This window comes from Chiloscyllium plagiosum, unplaced genomic scaffold, assembly GCF_037043375.1.
Source record: "Chiloscyllium plagiosum isolate Xiang-an unplaced genomic scaffold, Cpla_swu_hap1 HiC_scaffold_5, whole genome shotgun sequence".
NCBI classification, from domain to species: domain Eukaryota; kingdom Metazoa; phylum Chordata; class Chondrichthyes; order Orectolobiformes; family Hemiscylliidae; genus Chiloscyllium; species Chiloscyllium plagiosum.
Window position 1 is genome coordinate 96,814,972 of NW_028270143.1, and position 25,106 is coordinate 96,840,077.

Here is a 25,106-nt window from a genome sequence, read left to right on the forward strand (position 1 = left end):
AACACACCATTCACTGAGAACAAGGTAATGATTGATGGAACATTTTTTCTGGCAAAACTGTTATCCAATTCTTCTCGCATAAATCCAACCTGCAGCAAATTCACTGTCAGCTGCTCCTTCTCATGGTCATCATCACCATTGGGAAGAAGATACCGAAACACATCAAACTATTTCACTCGAATACAGGATAATGTGGGGCATTATTCCATCAGCGAATAACTTTTTCTCTCTTTTGCTTGACAATCTAGCTATTGAGACATTTATCAGCTGGGATTAATCTCTAAACAGTCCAGAAAAGGTCCTTAGTTTAATTTACTTGCCAATTGTTTGAGATTTGCAGGACTGACATAGAAATAAAAGAAATAAAAAGCAAGAAAGCTGTTGTGAAAACCCTTCTGTTTAATACACAGCATAGAAATATATACATATCACAGATCTTCCTTTGATAAAATACAAACAAATATGAAAATTACAAAGAAAGAGAGGACTTTCAATTTCTCTTTAAGGTGGTTTCACTGTCTTAAATCTAAACTTTCACAGGGGTCTCTATTATTTTCATTAAGACCTCCAGACATTATTGCCCAATCTCGAGCAGGAAAGGCTTATGGTGAAGAGACAGCATTTTTATTGTTGCTTTTTTTACATTATGGAATATTACTTCAAACGTCATTGTTGGAATGTCTATTACTATTTGAAGGCTAATTGTTTTACATTTTCAATTCAACTCACTAGAAGTATTTATCTTACATTCCAGGTGACATTAAGTGCCTTCCATTTGAAAACTTTATGTCCAATTGTTTTGAGGTTGTTGTTCCAGATAAAACATAAATGATGTTCAATTTCTGGAATATCAATGGAAACTCTTGGAGCCATTTCCTGTCCACTCACATGGTGGAATTTCTCAATAACTCAATGCTCCTTGCTACCTTTCTGTTCATCACAAATATTTCAGGCAGGGCTTTTACAAGGGCTACTTTTGAGCCTTAAAGCTGTGTGACGGAAGCCTGTTTCAATGATTCTCCATGTACTAAGTTTTAGTTACACAATTCTAGGCAATTAAAGTGGTGACCAAGCACTTTCCCACTGGGACCCTTTTGACCATGTCATGGAGACTGAGTTAGCTGTCTCCTAATCGTTATGTCTTTGATTTCACTTACTGAACTGCAAGACAGGGAGAGACAGAGAGGAAACAGTATTGAACCCGGCTCTCAACATTCATTAGTCAGGTAAGTCATCAAAGGTGGGCCACATATATTGGGCAGCAAGTCTTATCATGTACCACATGGATTCCTAAACAGTTTTACAAATCCTACAGAATGCTATTTGAATACTGCTTTCAGTCAAAAATAATACATTATTTTCTCCATATCATTTTTTTATTTCCCCCATATATCTCACTTTGGATCATGCCTTTCTCCCATTAAGGTAAGTTAACAGTACACAGTGACATATAATGTTAAAAACCTTCTTCAGCAATACAGCAGGAATCTCAGTATAAATTCAAATTGCAAGAATGCCATTTGCAATCACACAAGACAAAGTGACAAATTCGTCATTTGAATCTGCAGTGTTCCAGAATAACTTGTTTAAAAAGATACTGTTTGTTCCCGATTCTTTTAGCATCCAACGATGTTTTAGAAATTTAACATATTTAAGTACTGATTTGTGGCACTATTAACTGTCTCATTGTTTATTGACAATTAATACAGCGACATCTCCCACTGCTCATCTGTTTTAGTGTGACTTAGTGTTACTGTTACATTACACGAACTCTGACCCTGTTAATGCCAGGAATTGCTAGTGTGGTGATTAGCACGGTGTTAATGGTCCATTCATGGAAATTATGGGACACTGCAGCTCATGAATAGACTGGACTCTGAGGTCCCACTACAACAAACCACAAATAGAGTACTGTAGGAAAAGATTAAATTTAATTGAATCTTTGGAAGGCAGTAGTCATAGATTTGAGTACAAGATACAACACAACAGTGTGAATTGTCTAGGCTTCCTGTGTGTCAAGAATACAAACATTTTGAGTTAAGGCTATTTTTTTCTCTTCAGTTTCAAAGCAACAATTTACTCAAGCAATAATGCCAATAAATTTTTTTATAGGAAAAACAATCCAGAAGAGAAATTTTCACAGCGATACAAAACATGAAACAATACCATACAAGAAACGTCAACCATATAATTATAGATATCTTTAATAATTTTTCAATAACAAAACTTTTTTTTCTTTTTTTTGTTTAAACTAATATTGCATAAACAGAAATAATGTAGAATCAAATCTGTCTCTAACACTGTCCTTTTAGCACACTCTCCTAACAGAGAAGGGAAAAAGAAATCAACCTTGTAGCGCATATTTCAGTGCAAGCAATTGTAAATCCAGGCCACTGGCCTGAAGCCAATCACAATGTTATCAGCGTACAGACAGTTGCCCTGTGTAGCATGTTACCAAATCATATCATTTACTCTTGTTATAAAGGTCACAGCACCCTCAGTGTTCAACGAGGCTAAATGCTAATTTTTCTCAAAATAGGAAGAAGGTGGGGAAAATCAATATACTGTATACTCAAAGTATAAAATCTGGACTAATATACAAAAACATAGGTTTTTAAAGCCCTTTGGAAACATATTTTATGAAGCTAAGTCATTATACAAATAGAATGATACAAATTTATAACTCTTTACAGAAAACGATAAATACTTGTAAAATGATCTTACTTGGTCTCAACACCAGCATTTGTTTATTTAAAACTTTAATTTAAAAATTAAAAAGCCAACTGTACATAATTCATTTTTTATACATAGCATCCCGTTTGATTGCTTCATCAGTTGCTCCTGAGAAAAGCTTGGCTCAGTCACAGACCAGCATTATCCAGAGCTCTTCTTGTCTTTCCTAAGACAAACAATTATACAAAAAAAACTCAAAGAATTCCACAGTTTCAGACATTCTTCCACAGCCACTTTAAACCCCTCGACTGCTTTTTTCTCACGCCTCAGAGTATGAGTTCTGTGAGTTCAGTTTGTCCTTTTTCAGTTTCACTCCATCCACCAGTTCGAAATTGTAGCTCTCGAGAGCAGATAGATTCCTTTCAGCCAGTGCACTGTGCCAACAGGCACAGTATAGGACAACCCCGCAGATAGCCCCCAGAATGACACCCAATGCACTCATAGCTATGATCGTAATAAGGATAGGGTCAAGAGTCTTCAGTACATTTCCAGAATTCTCAAAAAAGGTTTTGTCAGTGGGATCTTCAGGGTTCACAGCTGAAATTAAAAAAAACATGAATAAACATGGGGAAAAACTAGTCTTTTGTGTTATTCATAGAAACTGTAGGCCATTCAGCCCATAGGTCCAGTACCACCATTCAATATGATATTATTTGATCCTCTATCTCTGCACAATCTGCTTCAAGGACTATCATACTGAGCTTCTAATTTAATCCTAAGATCCTGCATCTTTGTACCTAAGATGGCGTCATAAGTGGTGACTTTGTAAACTATTCACTGCGCTCATGTGAGTAAATTTGACAGTAAACCTAATTCTACTTCTACTTCTGCTGTTTCTTCATATTCCTTGATGCCATTAGTGTCGAGAAATCTACCTATTACTTTCTTGAATATATTCAGTGACTTGGCCTCCACAGCCTTATGTAGGTAGAGAATTCTACAGGGTCATCTTATTTCAGTCCGAAATGGTCTACCCTAAAACCTGATACTGTGACCCTTTGTTCTAGACACAGCACCCTAGCTAAGGGAAATATCATCCCTGAATTCACCCCTGTCAGAATTGTCGGTGAATCAATGTGGTCTCTCTCAATCTTTTGAACTCTAGTGAATAGAGGGCACATTAACTATATCTGTTCTCATACAACAAAGCTGTCACTCTGGTAATGCAAGTGGTGAACCTTTGCTGAACTCCCTATATGACAAATATATCTTTTCTTGAACAAGGAGGCCAAAATTGCACACAAAAAGATCAAAACTACATGACAGATACAAAACAGGAGAATGGTATAGGATGGGAATGGTAATGGGAGGGAGGGTTTGCATGGGGGTGGTGAATGAGATGATAGATGGGCTAAATATACAAATTTCACTCTAATGTTTTGTGGGTCTCAGCTAGTGATAGTAAATTACATGGTTATATTTTTAGAGCATGGCAAAATACAACATTTCTGCAGGAAAGTGCTTCCCTATTTGTTATGTTTTTTTTTGTGGTGATAAAGAGAAAGGATGACACTGTTACAACATGGACCACAACTCCTGTCAAGTACTTCATGTCAAGGTCAAACCCTTCTGGGCCATCTATGGCACAGGTTCAATGCAACATTCCCTCTGCTCCAGAAATGTGCTTTAAATACCAGTTCACAAATGGGACACCCAATATTGTGTCATTGAAGTTGTTTTCATTTCCCACACCAACCTCATGTTTTGCGTGAGATACATATTAAAGCTGATTATTCAGAGAAAGCCCACCCCCTCTAAGTTGGGGCATTCGAAGATCGTTTCCTGTCTGGTTCCACAGCCAGCACAGACTGAATTCCAGAAACCAATCACAATCAATGTTTAATAGATCATTCTGGGCTGGATTTGAAACTGATTTTGCCCAGTCACTGAACATAGTCACACTGTAAGCTTAGGAACCGGACAAGGCTATTAAACCCCAACTGAGTCCATTTCAACTCCTCAATAACCATGGAAACTCTATCTTTTCCGATCATCTTCAACAATGTTTAAAGGGAAAGCAACTTCAAATACAAACTCGAGGAAATCTGCTCATCTTTGTTTATAATGTTCATTATACATAGCGATCAAATCAAATCCTCCCATAGATCCCAGAAGTGTCAGAATGATATCCAACCGTGGCATCCAAATACTCTCCAAAGAATGGTTTGTTTTGTTTTAAAACATTTTAATTCCAATCTTAACTTCAAACATTGTTCATATCATTTTTCTCAAAATTTCAACATTTTAAGAGTAACTAGTGAGCTGCCTTTAAACAAATCTGGATTTAAATGGAATTGTGCTACAGATTTCTTACTGTTGAATCAATTGGCAGAACAGGCTTGAGGGACTGAAGGGTCTGCTCCTATTCCTATGATCCTTTGTGGGATCATTAAGTGGGGACAGCACTTGTACACACTTAACATGAAGCATAAAGATTTTCCTTTCACTTTCCCAGCACAATTGATTCTTTATGGCCAGTTGTGATATTTCCCTATCCAATTGGCTAACGTGCCTAAAGGTCTAAGATATGTTGTTGGATGTTTTTCAGGATTAATTTCCTATAACTAATGTTGAGGTTGACAAGCTAAAGAAAATGTAACTGGCCATGTGTTCAGGAACATTTAAAATCCCTTTTTTAAGCACCAGCGCAGATCTTCATCTTGCAATGCCTGTGGCTTTGGGTAATAAACACGTTAAAGTTCCGTTTCATTTGCTACACTCACTGATAAAGGGACTTACTAGTGGGAAAGATTGTTGCAGAACCATCCGAACCTGGAACGACATCCCTGGGAGCTATAGAAAGTTAAAAAATACCATCAGCATCAGCAATGTTTTCTGCAAGTTTCACACTTTAGATTTCTTCTCTGCAGAGCCACCTTGTTAATATCTCTAATTAAATCCCATCTTAAATTAGATCTTACCCATTAATGCAGATTGCTGATTTAGCAGCTAATTCTGAGCCAGTGGAGGGTACATATGTAGATTTTTTTTTAATGCAGTCTAAATAGAGTCTATCTTCTCATGGAGTCTACTCCATCAGTTTAATCTCCTGCATAAATATTCCCAGATCTACAAAGGTTAGCATTCAAAACTTCTCAACACTCATCTAGCCTCATATTTAAATTATTCAAGTCAGGTTTACTGTTCCCCAGACTTGCATTCTTGCACCTAATAGCTGAGAATTGCAAAGTTCCAAACTACACTCAATCTCTTTAATCCTTTCTGATCTCAGCCAAATATCATGGAGAAGTTAATCAACAACATCATGTTTTTGTTGGGAGTCTGTTGTACCTGAACAAGGCACACAAAGCTTCCAGGGTCCAGTGGAATTTTTTTTCCCTATTAAGCCAAGCATGAAATTTTGGTTTTATCAATATTTCAGATAGCAAATGTCATTCTTGAACTATGGTGGGCGCATTAAATGGTTACTATGTAGAATTCTCCTTCTCAACCTCCCCTCTTCGACTGAGGGGGTGATCCTCTGGTTAAACTGCCACCAGTCATTGCTGCCTAATGAAAGAGCAGCCCTAAGTTCCTGGAGGACTGGCGACTTTATTTTTTTACATGACAGGCTTTAGACTAATCAGGAATAAAAAGACAAAAGTGGAATTACTCTTCCTGCTACCTATGAACCACACTGAAGATGATTGTTGACAAATAAGACAGTGTGCAAGGTTACACTTTAGAAAGGCTGGATATTCTGAGAATGTGCTCTGACTCGGACCCTCTCGTGCAGTAGGCAGCTTTTTGGAAAATCCCAGAGTCACTGTGCACCAATTTATTTTTTTTACTGTAATTAGTGAGTGGAAAATTGAAGGCTACGCACCCATGATTGGTCAAAATTGCCCAATAAGTACAAGGCTCTGTCAGTAGTGCATGGCCTGGCAGGGTTTTTACCTTCAGTCTCTGGTCTATGTACCAATCAGAAAGGCACATGTTGCACAAAACTTACCCATGCAATCAATCGCATTCCGGCTGCTCGCTATCTCCACATCATGCACTGCCACACCTCCCTGGATTCCTCTTCCAACCATTACTTCCAGGCCCACCTTTGAAAAAAAACAAGCTTCTAGCCACCTGAGCAAAGCATATATCATAGCCATCTCATCATAAATCGATTATTCTTTCAAAAGTCAGAAGGTCAGAGTCAAACTAATGTACATAATTATGGAAAACTCCAGTGAAATTTCATCCAGATTCCTGAAGGTGATCAGGTCAATAACATCTGGACAGCAATTTCATATTCCACGCTACATTATTCAAATCTTACTGGTGGTTTTCTAACAGCCTGACACCTGGATCTATTTTGTTGGAAATCTCCTATTTCTCTACATATTTTTGCCCATGCTTCATTTTGTAGTTAGGCAAAAATGAGGACTGCAGATGCTGGAGATCAGAGTTCAGATTAGAGTGGTGCTGGAAAAGCACAGCAGGTCAGGCAGCATCCGAGGAGCAGGAAAATCGACGTTTTGGGCAAAAGCCCTTCATTCCTGATGAAAAGTTGATTTTCCTGCTCCTCGGATGCTGCCTGACCTGCTGTGCTTCATTTTTTAGTTCACTTGTTTTTTCTGTTAGGAAAGTTATCAACATCATACTGACTTTGGAATTTGTCCCACCTCTCCAGTGCTCTGATCAAACAACCACCTTCACTAATTCCCACTTGAAAATCACATTTTGATAAAATGAGCTCTGATATCTATGCTTCAATATTTGATGTGGACCATCCTTTCTCACAATCCTCTTTATACTGTTATGGACCAGACCAGACCCCTTCAAAATGTTTGAAGAAGGTAGCCCCAACCCTAACTTTTTCTTATTTCGAAGGCAAATATTAAGTGCCATGTTCCAGTGGCAATGCAATGGTCAAAATACAATTCAGTTAAACATTGTCGTTAAAATACAACTAAAGAAAGAAGAATTCAGAATAACTTTACTGGAAAACTCAACAGAATGATAGAAGCAGTAACTAATACTAGTTAAGTGCTCCAATATAGTAACATCCCATAGGCAAAAAGGCAAAATCAGAAAAACAGATTTTGTCTCACATGCAATCTAGCAGCCTAGGAAGAGAACCCCTGAGAACCCTTTTGACTACAATGGAGAGGGGGAAAATTAGCTTTCACTTCTTCAAGCTTACAACAGCAAATGCTTTAAGTTAAATAAAACTAGAAATCCTGGCCTGTGAGAGCTGGCAACGCCCATCCAGGCTGCTTTTATTGTTGCAACTTTTTTTAAAAAAGACACACAAACTATTTATTCCAGTGATTCTGGTAGACTGCTCGCAATCTCTGTCTTACAACCTCTCTTCAAAAAAAAACGAACAAGATAACCTCTTAAAGCCATAGCATTGTCACAACACCAGTGACAACATCTCTAATTTTGTCCTTGTGACTTAAGAGATTTGAACTCTGGGTAGGCACATGACTGAACTGGGTGCTGCTTTGGCGTGTTGAAAACAGTTAACTTCCATAAACAGTTTCAGTAACTGTGTCATATTGTAACAAACTCTTGGAGTTACCTGAGAGTTGTCTAGTGATCGAGGAAGGAGCACCCGACCTTCTTGCCAATGGTTGCCCTGCGATCCTCTGATGGTCCAAAGAACCTCAGGGTTTATATCAATGGATGGTTTTCTCTGAATCACATTTAAACTGCTGCTATGTGTGCCATGGATTTGGTACCAAAAGACCAGACAACGTCCCGAATGGATGGGCAACAGTTGAGGGCTCCAGAGTCGGGCAACTTGTCCTTCTTTTTGTCCAATTATTTCAGTATAAATAAAATGGTCTTTCCCTGCAAGGACAAGAAAATGTTAAATCCTTCAAACGTCTTTCAGTTGCAATGCACCAATACAGAACAGGAGAAAGTCAATTCCATTGCTTCCAGTTGTGGGCATAATTTCTCCCACTAGCTACAATTCAACATCTTGATCAGATGTTCCATCTGCTCCCTGATCTTTAAATCTCCATGACTCTGAACGATTATTGATTTCCAATTGTTCACTGCTCAAAACTTGTCACAGAGAACATTTCCTCCTTCTCCAGCTCAGCTGTACAGATCGAATGTGAAGCATTTGATCATCTCAATCTGTAACTATTTCTAGAACTATCGCTGCTACTCCTGAAGAGATAACTTGCATGGTGTTGGCGTGATTCCTAGTTAAATCTCACCTAAGCTCTACAAACCTTCCAGGGACACTGCTAGTTGGTAGTGAGCAATTTCACAACTATCGATGGTGTGCTGATGAAAGTTCAGACAATGCAAGAAGCCAGATTTGACAGAACACCAATATTTGGCAAAGTTTGGAGGTAAATATTTGGAGGAGATGATAGAGATAGGGAGTGGGATTGGTAAATTGAGTTATGCTGGATTGGGAGCCAGTGGATTGGGAACCTGCATCACAATCATCTCAATCTGTAACTATTTCTAGAACTATCACTGCTAATCCTGTTGAGATAACTTGCATGGTGTTGGTCTGTATCCTAGTTAAACTTCATCCAGGCTCTACAAGCCTCCCAGGGACACTGCTGGTTGATAATGAGCAATTTCACTCATGAACCAGCGACATTGTATGTTCCAATCACTTTCCCAAGTAAGATAGCTAACTCAGCATGGAGTGTAGATTAAACCTGACAGCTTCATTTACCCAGTTGAAACACTGAAATAGCTATTTTGCAGTCCAATGCTGAATGTTTTTCAAAATTAAAAGAATCTTCACCTTGCAGCAAACAGCCAGTTGGAAATCAGCAGTCATCCCAATTTGGATCTTTTGAATGTGAATGTTCCCATTTTAAAATAAAGCATATTGTGTCTCAGGTAAGTATCAGTTCTGATTGATCAAGAGTATCATAAATATCTAATCACAAACAAAAGCTAAGTACTGTGGCTGCTGGAAATCCAATGGAAAACAAGGAAGTGTTGGAGAAAGTCAGCAGGTCCGATAACCTCTGTAGGGAGCAAAACAGAGCTAATGGTTCGAATCCAGCTTAACTCTTCTTCAGGTTCTGAAGAAGATGCTTCACACTTGCTTCCATGACTGCTGTGTTTTTCCAGTGCTTTCAGTTTTTAGTTAAGGTATCTCATAGAGTCTCCAAACATCAGTTCACACTCTATCATCTCCTTTGTCTAAGCAACGGGCAGCAATATGCATTCAAATAGCATCTTGAATAAGGCATTTCACAAGAATGTTACCAAATAAAATTTGATACAGAGTCACTTATGATGATATTGGAACCAAATGCCTGGTCGACAAGGTGAAATTTAAGGAGTTTCTTAAATGAGAGAGGTGAAGTGGAGACATGAAGTGATTTACTGTGGGATTCAAAGAGTCTAGAGTGCTGAAGATTCACTGTAATGGTGTGCCAATGAAAGTCCAGACAAAGCAAGAGGCCAGATTTGAAAGAAAACCAATATTTGGTAAAGTTATAGGGTTAGAGGAGATGATAGAGATAGGGACAGGAATCGGTAAATAAGGATGCTAATTTTGCAGTAGAGTTTATGCTGGATTGGGAGCCAATGTAGATGAACTGCATCACATGGACTGCGGCTTTTCAGGAAGGTAGCTCACCATTATCTTCAGGAGGTCAGGAATGGAACAACAAATACTGACTTTGCTCGCAAAGTTCACATCCCCCAGTGAACAAAAAGCACTAGGTAATGGCTGAATGGAACTGACTGCAAGTGAGGACATGCACAGGAGAACTTTGGAAGAATTCAAGTTTATTCAGGATGGAAAGTGAGAAGCCAGCTAGGGTAGCATTAGAATGATCACATCAGTGGTGTCAAGGACATGGATAAGAGTTTCAGCAGCAGATGAACTGAGACAGTGCTGAAGATTATCTGAAGACAGTTTTCCAGTAGTGAAATAAATTGATGTTGAATGGAACATGAAGCTCAGAGCATCACCTCACAAGTCTTACCCATTGTATAATTCCCTGCTGGTCCTGTATTAGAGGATTCTCCTTTCCCTGTATGTACTTTCCATAGAAAGTCTGCAGATTTATCAAGGTGCCAATCACAGAAACTCTTCAGGGCTATACTCCCAAACTTGCAGTTGAATCCAGGCACCTCATCAAAGGGAGAGAAGACAGCTGCAACACAAACAGACCATGCAGTTGAAGACAGTGAGTACACACCAATGTATATGATCAAGCAGTGAGGAGGTCCTCAGTTAGTTGATTTTTCATTCATGTTCAATATTACACAGTCATCTTTGAATCCCAGCAGTCATCGACCTGATTTTATAAATACAATTCAGTCAAGACGTGCAAGATTTCTGCCTACTCGCACAGAGGAGGCTGCATGACTTTAATGTCAAGTGTAACCATGGCAACCACAAATACTCTGCAACACCAATTCAGTGTTATAGATTTTCAGTGCCACTATGTTGTTTTTCTCATAGAAGTTTTAACTTGCCTTGTCCTTCTTATCAGAGAATGATAATGGTGCAGCAAGAAGCCTTTTGGCCTATCATGCCTGCACTAGTTCTATTACCTAGTGCCAATCTTGTGGGTTTTTGTCCCCCCATGTCTTTGTATACTATTATTATCCCAAAAACCATTCAATGCCCTCTTGAATGCCTCAATTGGTCCAGACTCCACCACATTTCCAGGCACAAGCCACCATCTCTCTGTGATGTCAGTGAGTTATTTCCAATTGTTCCCTCTGTGACTTGGACAGAAGAGACAGTGCAGGTTAATCCCAGTCATGAACAGATGGAGGCTCATGGTAAATGGCACGATTTTAGTCAAATGCTGCATTGTGTTGCAACCTAAAAATCAACATTCAATTCAGGATAGTGTGGCTGCCATTTTAAAAACATCCTGCATGTGTTGTGCACTCAATGATTAAACAAAAATGTGGGTGGCAGGAAGAACGACAAGAGACAATAACCAGGAAAATAGCTGGGGAGGGCAAGAACAGAGAGACTGGAATGGTTTTTCAACAAATCGTTGGTGATGGGAGAATAGTTTAACAAATAGTTAACAAAAGATACGGAATCCTGGCCATTGTTAATAGAGAAGATAGTTAAATCTTAATTTCCAACATGGCTTGCATTGGGTTCAGAAGCAAAGTTAAAATTCAGAAAACCTGAAACAGAAAGTGAGCCCAACTCCTTCCAATTTTTTTGGAGGTGAGGTGATAGGAGGGAACCAAACAGCTCACAATAGGAGGACTGGCCATTTAAATAATATAATGTAAGTATGCACTTTTCTTTCAACCACCATTCTAACTTCAATTGATGTTTACACAATTTTAAATGTCTCATGAAACCTGGCAGATGAAAGGAGGTGGTGGGGATGCATTTGTGAGGAAAGTGGAATGGGAGAAGGAATGTTTCCTTCAGACCCAGGGTCTAGCTGCTTCCCTTGACCCAGGACCCCGTGGTCATCCCTGAATCACCTCCCCCTCACCTCTCATGGCAACAACTTCCCTGCAAATGGGGTGCCCCTTTACTACCACCTCTGCCGTGATTGGACCCCTGCCCTGTCCAATGGGAACATGGTCTCCCCCAACCCCAATGACCATCCTCCAACCATCTCTGCCACCAGTGCCCCACGCCCATACTCCCACCCGACCAGCTACTAATCTTCCGGTTTCCAGGACAAAATAGTCACAGATGTAGAATCTCTCAACTGATCAGCATGCAGGCAGGAAACTGACAGTGAAAAACAGTGCAATGTTTAAAAACAAAACCACACTTCTCAGTTTTCCAACCGCAAAACAGTCACCCTGCATCACCCCGGCCCCTGACTCTCACCGCTGCTTCCTCCCCGCTTTCCAACCATATTCCAGGCCACAAAAGTCAAGAAGCTATACGATAAAACTCCAGTTCCGTAAGGTCATAAGACCATAAGACATAGGAGTGGGAGTAAGGCCATTCAGCCTATTGAGTCCACTCCGCCATTTAATCATGGTTGATGGGCATTTCAACTCCACTTACCCGCACTCTCCCTGTAGCCCTTAATTCCTTGTGAGATCAAGAATTTATCAATCCCTGCCATGAAGACATTTAACATCCCGGCCTCCACTGCGTTCCATGGCAATGAATTCCACAGGCCTACCACTCTCTGGCTGAGGAAATGTCTCATTTCTGCTATAAATTGACCTCCTCTAATTCTAAGGCTGTGCCCATGGGTAAAAACAATGACTGCAGATGCTGGAAACCAGATTCTGGATTAGTGGTGCTGGAGGAGCACAGCAGTTCAGGCAGCATCCAAGGAGCTTTGAATCAACATTTCGGGCAAAAGCCCTTCATCAGGAATAAAGGCAGTGAGCCTGAAGCGTGAAGAGATAAGCTAGGGGAGGGTGGGGGTAGGGAGAGAGTAGCATAGAGTACAATGGGTGAGTGGGGGAGGAGATGAAGGTGATAGGTCAGGGAGGAGAGGGTGGAGTGGATAGGTGGAAAAGGAGCTAGGCAGGTCGGACAAGTCCGGACAAGTCATGGGGACAGTGGGTCCTAGTCTCCCCGCCTAACAGAAACAACTTCCCAGCATCCACCCTTTCTAAGCCATGCATTATCTTGTAAATTTCTATATGTTCTCCCCTCAACCTTCTAAACACTACTGAATACAATCCCAGCATCCTCAGCCGTTCATCGTATGTTAGGCCTACCAGGGATCTGTGTGAATCTCCACTGGACACGGTCCAGTGTCAGTATGTCCTTCCTGAGGTGTGGGGCCCAAAATTGGACACGGTATTCTAAATGGGGCCTAACTGGAGCTTTATAAAGTCTCAGAAGCCAGATAGAAAACTGCATCCAAATCTGGGCACCATACTTCAGTAAGCTCGTGAAAGGTTTTGAAGAGAATGGAGAAGAGATTTACTAGAATGATTCCAGGGACAAGGGATTACAGTTACATAGATCGAAGAGAGAAGTTGAAGTCATTCTCCTTCAGGCAAAAAGTTGCCAAGAGAGGGGACTTGGTAAGATTCACTAAAATCATGAAACATTTAGATCGAGTAAATAAAATGAAACTGATTGCAGTGACGGAGAAGTTGATAACCAGAGGGCAGGGATGTAAGGTGATTAGCCAAGGAACTGAAGGCAATATGAGAAAAAGCTTGTCTAAGCAACAAGTGGTTAGGATTTAGGATATGTTGCGTGTTGGATGTTGGACATAAATTCAAATGCCAACCTAAAAAGGAAATGATAAATATTGGAAGGAGAAAAAAAAAATGAAGGGCTCTGAAGGCAATGGGACTAACCGGTTTGCTCTTCGACAGAGCTAGCACAAACTTAATTGGCCAAATGTCTTCCCTCTGTGCTACACTATTCTATGAATCCATATTGCATAATCAACAAAATCCTTCTGCCATAATTTTAAAAATCCTGTAATGAGGCCAGGGAATAACTATTTTTCTTCAACTGTTTATCAAATTGCCTCTTAAGAGGTGATGACTGACTAGTTTCCAATTTCACTGACATTAATACATTCCAGATTCTAATAACCAGTTGTGTGAAACAAGAAAAAAAATATACAAACCTCTCTCTTAAAGCTTTTAGTGGTAATTCAGATTTATGTCCCTGCATTGCTGATTTACTGATCAGTGGGAAAAATGCTTTCACTTTTTATGTTCAGACCCTGTCAAAACTTTGATTAGATCTCCCTTGACCTTCTCTCCTTCTGTGATTGCAGCACCTCGCAGTCTCTCAGGGCTGTCAATAGTACAGTGAAAGGATGGCTTGACAGTTTCCTGTAGCATAGACTCATAAATCTAAACCAATTTGCTAAGGGACCACCGGGAAAATGGTCCCTGTAAAGACTGTGACGAGAATTCCTTTGGCCAGCCTGGGTAGCAATGTCATACACTATTCAGCGTTACTTGCAAATTTACAGCTACGTCCTTTGTGAGTTAGAAGTAAGATTACTGAGGGGAAGAATTTTTTTTTCAATTCGTTCATGGGATGAGGGCATCACTGGCTAGGCCAGCATTTATTCCCATCCCTAATTGTCCAGAGGGCAGCTAAGAATCAACTACATTGCTGTGAGTCTGGAGTCACATGTAGGTCAAACCAGGTAAGGGTAGCAGTTTCCTTCTGTAAAGGACATTAGTGAATCAGATGGCTTTTTCCTGATAATGGATTCATGGTCATCATTAGACTATTAATTCCAGATGTTTTAAAAAATGAATTCAAGTTTCACCATCTGACTGGGAACCCAGGTCCCCAGAACATTACCTGGGTCTCTGGATTAACAGTCCAGTGATAATAACACTAGGCTATTGGCTCTCCCCAGGGTAGCAATGAAAATATCAAGACTTGCTGAACTGACTCTATCAATTTGTAGCCTCCTGTTGCGCCACAAATCTTACTAAGGCATTCTCACAGTTGTTAGCCAATTAGGCCCAATGAATAGATATGGACTGGAAGGACTGGACTAATTTGAGGCTTGTATTTAATTGAAATAGAACTGGCAGCTAGCCTGCTTGACATGGTCATCTTGATGTGGCTCATTGGATTTGTGTCAGTGCAACACAATGTGACCTTGAACAGCAAAGGAGATAGGGGCTGGGTGGGAGGATGCAGTGAAGGAGGGCTGGGGTGGAAGGTAAATGTTGATCACAGTCATGATGTTGGGGAGAGCAGCACTCAGTGATGATTGGAGCTAGAATAGTCACAATCCAGTTTTTTAACAGTATGATCCCACTCACCATTATCCCTCAAAAACAGTTATTAATAACTTAACATCATGGCCCACTACATATTAGCTATCAAAGCAAATGATCTTCCCAGTAAACTGCAAATAAACTTAAAGGCAGTTGGCAGTGGGTGGTTCAGTGGTTTGCACTACTGCCTCACAGGACCAGGGAGCAGGTTTCCATTCCAGCCATTGGCATCTGTCTGTGTAGAGTTTGCATATTCTCGTATCTCCGTGGGTTTCCTCAGGTTTCCTCCCACAATCTAAAGATGTGTAAGTTGGGTGGATGGGCCATGCTGAATTGTCTGTAGTGTCCAATGACATACAGGCTAGAGGGATTGGCCATGCTAAATATGGGAATAGCTTTGGTTGTCTGGGTGGGATGCTGTTTGGACAGTTGGTCTGGACTCAAAGGGCCAAACGGCCTCTTTCTGCACGGTAGGGACTCAATGAGTCACTGAGCTCGTGCAGGAGATAGAACAATGCCACACCGTCTAGAGTGGGTGATATTTTGGCAAGGACATCAACAATAAGTTTACCACATTAATATTAAGACCTATACCCAGTCACACAGTATCTTGACTGGCAACTGTATCATCATTCCTTCACTGTCACTGGAATTCTCTCTCACAGTACCCTGGGTCTACCTATAGCATACTGCAAGTGGGTCAAGAGGGCAGCTCAGCCCACCTTCTCAAGGTCTATGGCAGGAAACCAGAGGAAACCCATACAGATGTGGGGAGAACATGCAAAGCCTACACAGACAGTTGCCCAAGTTTGGAATGGGTAATAGATGTTGACCAGCCAACAACACCCATGTCCGTTAAATGAATGAAGAAAGAAAGAACTCTCTCAATTCCTGCTGTGTGGAAGGAGTAATTTGTAACCAGCTGCCTGTCTTTCCTTAAACTGCTTACCAGTCAGACTGTCTCCATAATCTCAAGATGATTAATTTATTTCACTCAATGAAATATTACTCCTCCAGAAAGCTGCTGGTAAAAATTACCAGAAATTTCTGGAACCATATGTAATATTAGAGATGTATTTAACTTAAAAGGCATTAAATAAATTTCCATCAGAAGCTGTCAACTGAAAAACAATTTAGTGTTTATTCACCTCCCACTTCAAGCTACTAAAAAGTGTAGGAGAATCTTTGGGATCGTCTGCATTTTAATAGATTTTTCCTTAAATGTGATAGATTATTTTAATGCACTGTTAATATAATATTAAGGTTGACCTATATAAAAATCAATTTGGAAGTTAGACGTTTTTAAGTATTTTACATGTAACTTCATATATTACTAGTCAATATATATTTCAGTGACATTCCTATTTGGAAACCTATTAAGTACCATCTCTTTCGGACATGATAGAACAATTAGAAAGGAATCTCTTCGAGAACTAGATTTGCTACTGCAGCTTGGATTCTTCTCAGTTGGCCAGAGATTACAGTGTGAAAAAGTGTGTTCATGGGCCAGGTAGTCCTTGTTGGGGAAGCTGTGGGAATCTTTGTGGTATCTTTGTGTTTTGGCTGACAAAACAAAGATAATCAGTAGTCCCCAAGTCTTGGATATTGCCTAATGACACCAAATGTCTCTGGAGTAAGAAACAATAGAAATTCTCCCAGGATCCTTTGCCAATACAACCCATGACCACTTCCATCTAGAAGGACAAGGGTGGCAGATACATGGGAACACCACTACCACCTGCAAGTTTCCCTGTAAATCACTCACCATCCTGACTTGGAAACACATCACCATTTCGTGTCTACTGACACCAAATGGACTGCAGCAGGTCAAGAAGGTAGCTTTCCAAAGGTAATTAAGAACGGGCAGTCACTGCTCCAAATCCCCTGATCGAATGTAAAAAGATCTGGGACACCACATTCCCAAACAACTTGCCTTTCAAACATTTTTGGGTGGGAATCCCCTGGAAGTGTTGACGTATTCCTGATTGTGCCCTGGCCTAACTTCCAAAGGACAACGTTAGCTACCCAAAAGATAACAATGCTGCCGTGGCAAACATTGTTTTCATTGGTATACTGTGCGGATAAGTCAACAAACACAGAAATCCGATGACAGAAAGACAGAAATGTAGCGACCTCCTGACCCTGGGAGCCCAGTAGGGGAGCCGTCGGATCCCAGGGCTGTAGTTTGTAAACTTAAGCCCCGTCTGGTGAGAGTGTCAGGCAAACAAGAGGTCTGTGATTTTCTCACTTGTTTCATTTGGAGATTCTTAATAAACTGATAGGTTTTGTGTGTCAGAGAAAAAAAACGAACCGTGAAATATATTAGACTGCTCAATGCATCAACAGTTGAGGGCTCAGGATTTTTCTTAACTTTTAACCAAAGTATTCGGTATATCCACCCATCTCTGATACTTAGGAAGTGCCAATCTTCCCTGGGGAACATGCTGCTCAGTGGAATTGGAGCGCTATTTAAAATGTTTCTCCCTGCCTTAAATAGAAGGCAGAAGAATATCACACATACCTGTGAATTGTGCGCCTGCTATATCACAGATGCTAATTTCTAGGTTTACATATTTTGGCACAAAGGATATTTTCAACTCTCAATTATAGTCGTCATCAACACTTTTGAAGAAAATTACCATGATAATTGGGTAATTTATATTCAAAAATAACTACTAATTGAAGGCTTGAGACTTTTCTATTAGTAATGTGCTGAGAATTGCTTGTATTTTGTTTAACCCACCCCTGTCGTTTGGGAACGGAGCTCTCTGCCACTTGTTTTCCGTGTGTGTACACTTGGGGGCAGTGGAGAGCTGAAATACAGGTCACTGTCTAAGGTTCCTGTTGACACAATTGACTTGACGTCGCACAAGCACTTTTCAATAAGCGGATGTTTCTTGAAGTGAAACAAGGAACTAGACATATGGGGCAGACTATTTTGCATTACTGGTAAGCCTTATTGAAACTTGAAAGTGCCTCGAGTGTTGCTTTTATCTCACAACCACAGAGTTGCTGTTTCTGGCACAACAGAATTAAAAAAAAACTTGCAGAACATTGCACCACGCTGAAATTTGGTTACTTAAATACAGTGATACACTGACTTGCAGCTATTCAGATTTTCACTTCACAAAGTTCTGTTCAGGCAGTCACTGACCTCCTGTCACAAGCATAGCCTCTGTACTTGTTGGTCCAAGCCACTTTCAGAGACTGCAAAACCTCCTGACCATGACCTGACCCAACATGTGAAGCTGAAACCTTAGTTCATATTGCAGCTCTTTGAAAATAACTCACCACCCCCACCCAACCCATCAAAAGGTCACCTCTGGACAACATTAGGGTCATCAGCTGCATGCATTTTTGGTGAATGTCTTACTTTCAGGCTGAGTCTCTGAATTTGCAGACGATTGAAGGAACAGTTTAAACTTGGTCAACTATTACTTTATTGCATTTCTAGGTGTAGGTATACAATGGGGGATGCACCGAAAAATATATCATCATTGTAACACTGCATTCAGCAGCAGGCTCTACACATACTGCAGAATGAGCTCTTTTGATACACATGTAATAACTGCAGTCACAGTTTGCACTGGACCATGTCAGGATTAAAGCTGAAACTGCCTCAAGGCTCACTGATACACTTTTCATGTGCTGGCTTCATTTATTAAGAGAGTATTGGATACTCTGACTTTCAAGCACATTCTCTATATTACAGTCACAAAAACAGAAATTGCTGGAAAAACTCAGCAGGTCTGGCAGGATTGTGCAGAGAACTCAAAGTTAATGTTTCGGGTCCAGTGACCCCACTTCAGAATAGGTCTGTAAAAAGGTCACTGGACACAACATTAATTCTGAACTCTCTCCACAGTCCTGTAACTCCTGTTTTTGTTTCTGATTTGCAGCATCCACAGATCTTTCAGTATTTTTTGCTCATTATCGTGGTACTACTTTAGCAAAATGGACAAGGATTTATGTTCCAAAGGAATTACTGCAGGGTTTAGACAGACAATCAATTTCTTCCGCTGTACACTTTGGGGTTGAAATGACCATGCTAACCAATGTATAAATGCATCCGTTTAAATGTCTGCATCCAAAAACACATTAACCTGCTTGAAGGCATTTATAACTAATAGTGCAGCGCATCTCAACTGATAGCTGTTAAGATCTATACATGTCCTTTATAAAGCTGTTCAATGAATTCCCATCAGCAGCTAAGATAAGAACATCAGAAGCCTAACCATCAACCCAGCTTGGACCTTGACCTTATCATGCTCCCTATTAGGCTTTAAACTCTCAAAACAAATCTAGTGAATGTATTTATTAAACTTTTCACGTAACAGGAGGAACATGACATTTTAAACTTGATTGAATCTGCTGATAGAACTCTGAAGTAAATGGAATAACATAAAGCATGATGCCTCCTCCCCACACAGCAACTTGTATCTCTGAACACAATACTGCATGCAACTTCTTGGCACTGTGTGTTTGAGGTCCTCAACATTGCCAAGGGAGGTGTCAATTGGTCTTGTTTGTATAGTAGATGGGCAATAAAATAAATTTATTTAATTTGTCTCTTTACTCCTTTGAAAAATATGGCTAAAAGTCGCTTACATTTGCCAAAAAGTCTCATCCAATTTGGAGAAGAAAACGATTCTGCTTGTCACTGCTGTACAAATTTCTTTTTAAAAAGATTTCTGGAATCGACTTTCGCCATCTTTTTTGCATACAGAGTTTCAGATTCCTGACAGTGCTGAATTAGAAATATTCTCATCTTTTGTTCACGTCTTCTGTAAGTCTGTGTTCACCTGCCGGAGGGAATAGTTTTTCTCTATCTTTTCCATCAACTTGAACACCACTATTTAATCATTTCATCACTGTCTGTGTTGAGAACAGAATAGTCTGTACCTTCCCATCCTCACCTCATCACTGCAAACTTCTTCCTGGGTTTTTGCATTTATTCTGAAGTGTGGTGTTCGGAATTATTCACCATACTCCAGCTGAGACCTAACTACCGACTCAAAAAGTTTGAAGATTATCTGTGAAATATCACCCCCAAATGCATGAGGTCTTATCTTTTGGAAATCTAAATACACTATGTCCACAAGTTCCCCTTGATCATTTAAAATTAAGTTAAACCTGTGTTTTCTGGACCCTTTCTTTTCCTCTATGTAAGCACAGTTCTGTTTCCAATCCTGTCTATGTACACAAAACCACATTTGCACTGATTTTAATGACAAACAGCCAGTGCACGCCTATTAATAAAATGAAATTATGGCATCACCCAACTTTAGGTAAATGGAATACAGTTATTAGATTTACAACTTGGATTAGGCAGCAGCACCGTTACAGATGAAAACTATAAAGAAAGCTCATTCCAAATCGTCAAAAACTGGTCCTAGTTCTGAAGGGAATTTGAAAGATGCAGGAAACAGGTGCAAAATGTAGAACAGGGCAGGATGTATTTAAAAGAAAGGGAACATCAGCACTTATCATTTTTAAAGTAAACACGAACAGCTTAGAAAACAGTGTTCTTTCAGTTAGTATTACCGGTATCAATAATGGGCTCAGGTTGCATTTAATATTCACTGATTTATAATGCTGATCAAGAAAGGGACAACACTGAGGCACATCATAGATAAAATTTGTGACAGGAGTTAGTTTTAAACGAGACAGTGGGAGCGACTCATTGTGAAGTGCATTCTTTTGAGCGCTCTACTATTACTGTGTCAATGTTTACTTTTCATCCCAAGGTCACCTGTGCTACCCTTGCCAGACCTTTTGTTAAAAAAAACTTCAGCAATGAATTGTGTTGGATCGAATTACTGGCTGCATTCTGTCATGCGGCCTAGAAACGTGAGCAACACTCACCATGAAAGGACCTGTTAGAGGAGCTTATGTAAATCATTCAAATCGCACTTAAAATGTCACAGAAAGGCAACATAGGCAGGCATCCAGCCAGCACTGTACAGTCGAAGGTAGCACCATCTGTAGTTAAAGGTGCTTGTAATTTTGACTGTTTCTGTGCATTTGTGAGGTATATTTCATGGCGAGCTAGCCACCATCATTGTGTGAGATAAAAAAACAAGATTGCAAAAGGAAACAATTTCTTGATGTTTTGTGTCTGGGAAGGCAGTGGCATAGTGGTAATGTAATTGGTGAAATTTGAATTCAGTGAGAATGTGAAATTAAAATCTCACCTAATAATGACCATGCACTCAATGTCAATTGTTGCAAAAACCCTATGGTCAACCACGACCATTGATAATTGTCACAGAAAGCGACTTATTTCACTAACAGGACAACGCATTGTGAGAGGCGCTTGCAAATGTTGTTGTTTCTGCAAAAATCATTAGGCTGAATCATGAGGGGGGTGTATGTTAAGCCAGATATGCTTGCACAAACAGCTACAAGTAGCTGCATCTTGCTTCTGCAGAAATCGCAAGACAGAATCATGACGGTGTATACCAAAAAATAACTAACCGAAAAGGGATGTGTGTCGACTGGTAGAAACAGATGTATTGACATGACAGTTGCAAAAGTCACGTACTCAGAAGTCATAAAGACTCAATGCGCAGAAGTGATAAGACTCAGTGGTGCGTCAGATATCAAGAAGGGGTTGCATGGTTTTTTTTGCAGCAGAGAGCGGCGGGTGTTGGGCGGAAGCGACGTTGGAGCGCAAAGCCGGTTGGGAAGGTAAATGATTGTTATTTGAGTGGGTGTGTTCTAGACCCCAGGTCCTACAAAGTAGGGCCTCCTCTACCGTAAATTAAAAGTCCACAGACTTGCCCCAAAAAGAGGGTCCAAGGAAGTTCCTGTGGAGTGAAGAGTGAGGCTTTAACTCAGAAGTCTTTGACAAGCATTTTAATTGCGAGCAGCAGCGGAGATAGGACGAACTCGGAAGACTGCAGATAAGGTAAGGCAGTTTTTATTAAAATTACTTACTGGTAGCGGGCAGCGGTGTTTTTCTCTTTCACAGAAAGAGCGGGAGCAGTGGAGGAAGTGACGGCGACTGGTTAAAAATTTACTTTTTATAGTTTATCTATTAATTCTTTTTTTAGTAAAAGACTATATCAGAGAGGTACCAGAAAGTATTTTAACTGAAATTTATACAAAATAATAAAGTAATTAACTAAGCAGAGATGGCTGGTCAGGTGATGTGCTGTAGCTGTATGATGTGGGAGCTGGCAGATCCCATTGTGAATGGCAGTGACCACATCTGCAGCAAGTGTTGGTTGCTGGAAGAACTCCGGATCAGAGTTGATGATCTGGAATCTGAGCTTCAAACACTGCGGCGCATCCGGGAGGGGGAGAGTTACCTGGACGCTTTGTTTCAGGAGGCAGTCACACCTGGGAGATTAAGTAATTCACATTCAGTTAGTGATCAGGGACATCAGAGTGTGACTGTAAGTGAGGCAGGTAGGGGGAACCTGAGTTCAAGAGTGCAGGAGCCTCAGCCCTTGACCTTGTTCATCAGATATGAGATTCTTGCTCCCTGTATGGATGAGGAAAAGGGCTCTGGACAGGATGAGCCAGCTGACCATGGCACCATGGTGCAGAAGGCTATTCAAGAGGGGGGACCAAAAAGACAAGTAGTTGTTATAGGGGATTCTATAATTAGGGGAGCAAAAAGACAAGTAGTTGTTATAGGGGATTCTATAATTAAGGGGACAGATAGTATCCTATGCAAGCCGGATCGGGAGTCTCACATGGTGTGTTGCCAGGGTGCGGGACATCTCCGACCGGCTTGAAAGGATATTGGAGCGGGAGGGGGAGGATCCAATTGTGTGGTCCACATTGGGACTAACAACATAAGCAAAGCTAGGGTGGAGGACCTGCTTCGGGTCTATCAAGCACTAGGAAGGAAATTGAAGTACAGGTCCTTAAGGGTCATAATCTCTGGATTACTGCCCGAGCCACGTGCCAATTGGCATAGGGATAAGAAAATTAGGGAAGTAAACACGTGGCTCAGGGATTGGGTGGGAAAGAGGGGTTCCACTTCATGGGCATTGATATCAGTTTTGGAACCAGAGGGATCTGTACCGTTGGGACGGTCTCCACCTGAACTGATCAGGTACCAATGTTCTAGCGAAGAGGATAAATAGGGTGGTCAGTAGGATTTTAAACTTCTGAGTTGGGGGGAAGGGAAAGTGAAAGCGACAGAGAGTATGGAGTTAAATGGAAAGATAAGCAGGAGGATAACATGTATGCAGGCGGATTTAAGCTTGAGGCAGACTAGGAATGCAACAAAAAGGAAGGATAACTTAGGACATCTTATGACTTCCAATATCTCTATGATAAGAAAGTTAGCATCAAGGCACTTTACCTGAATGCTCGTAGCATTCGTAACAAAGTAGATGAACTAATGGCACAGATCATTGTGAATGATTATGATGTGGTAGGCATCACAGAGACATGGTTGCAGGGGGTTCAGGACTGGCAGTTAAACATCCAAGGATTTACAACTTATCGAAAAGATAGGGAGGTGGGCAGAGGGGGCGGGGTGGCCTTGTTAGTTAAGAACAAAATTAAATCTATGGCACTGAACGACATAAGGTCAGATGATGTGGAATCTGTGTGGGTGGAATTGAGGAACCACAAAGGCAAAAAAAACATAATGGGAGTTATGTAGCCAGTGGATCCAAAGAAAAGGAATTCATGGAATGCTGACAGGATGGCTTTTTGGAACAGCTTGTCATGGAGCCCACAAGGGAGCAGGCTATTCTGGACCTAGTGCTATGTAATGAACCAGACTTTATAAAAGATCTTAAAGTAAGGGAACACTTAGGAAGCAGCGATCATAATATGGTAGAGTTCAGTCTGCAGTTTGAAAGAGAGAAGGCAAAATCGGATGTAATGGTGTTACAGTTAAATAAAGGTAACTATGAGGGCATGAGAGAGGAACTGACGAAAATAGACTGGAAGCAGAGCCTAGCGGGGAAGACAGTAGAGCAAAAATGGCAGGAGTTTGTAGGTTTAACTGAGGACACTGTACAGAGGTTCATCCCCAAGAAAAGAAAGATTATCCGGGGAGGGATTAGACAGCCATGGCTGACAAAGGAAGTCAGGAAATGTATCAAAGAAAAAGAGAGATCCTATAAAGTGGCCAAGAGCACTGGGAAATCAGAAGATTGGGAAGGCTACAAAAACAAACAGAGGATAACAAAGAGAGAAATAAGGAAGGAGAGGATCAAATATGAAGGTAGGCTAGCCAGTAATATTAGAAATGATAGTAAAAGTTTCTTTCAATACATAAGAAACAAACGACAGGCAAAATTGGACATTGGGCCACTTCAAACTGATGCTGGAAGCCTAGTGATGGGAGATAAGGAAATGGCTGGAGAACTTAATAAGTACTTTGCGTCAGTCTTCACAGTGGAAGACATGAGTAATATCCCAACAATTATAGGGAGTCAGGGGGTTGAGTTGAGTATGGTTGCCATTACAAAAGAGATAGTGCTAGAAAAGCTAAAAGGTCTTAAAATTGATAAATCTCCTGGCCCCGATGGGCAACATCCTAGAGTCCTGAGGGAGGTGGCTGAGAAAATAGCGGAGGCATTGGTTGAGATCTCAGCACTGCAGGTTCCCCGAACGGATCTGTGGTGGTACTGTGGAGGGAAAATATTGAGACCCACCCTACCTCCAGATTGGAGAGGGATATGTGCAATTGTACAATTGGCAATCCCATTCACCTTGGCATTTGAAAAGGAAAGGATTGTGACAAAAGGGAGTCGGAGTAAAAGATCATTATTAGACACCTCTTTTGATGATAG

General features: G+C 40.6%; 1 protein-coding gene and 1 long non-coding RNA gene across 5 annotated transcripts in view; one reads left to right on the forward strand and one right to left on the reverse strand.

Moving 5' to 3' along the window:
* Positions 1–379: 379 nt before the first annotated feature.
* Positions 380–25,106, reverse strand: part of nrp1a (neuropilin 1a) — a 182,822-nt gene continuing 158,095 nt past the window's right edge. For 3 of the 4 annotated variants that reach the window (XM_087987524.1, XM_043690621.2, XM_043690620.2), the window contains 5 exons: positions 10,650–10,820; positions 8,252–8,523; positions 6,686–6,782; positions 5,473–5,526; positions 380–3,270 (listed from right to left, as the gene is read on the reverse strand). In XM_087987524.1, the coding sequence (XP_087843650.1) occupies positions 2,993–3,270; positions 5,473–5,526; positions 6,686–6,782; positions 8,252–8,523; positions 10,650–10,820 (872 nt within the window). In that variant the 3' untranslated portion in view covers positions 380–2,992. The remainder of the gene's footprint in view (positions 3,271–5,472; positions 5,527–6,685; positions 6,783–8,251; positions 8,524–10,649; positions 10,821–25,106) is intronic. The other variant, XM_043690622.2, reaches the window with a different exon arrangement.
* The window catches only part of LOC148149993 (uncharacterized), a 67,702-nt gene continuing 64,631 nt past the window's right edge, over positions 22,036–25,106 (forward strand). The window contains exon 1 of the long non-coding RNA XR_015757258.1: positions 22,036–22,249. This is a non-coding gene — a long non-coding RNA (uncharacterized LOC148149993). The remainder of the gene's footprint in view (positions 22,250–25,106) is intronic.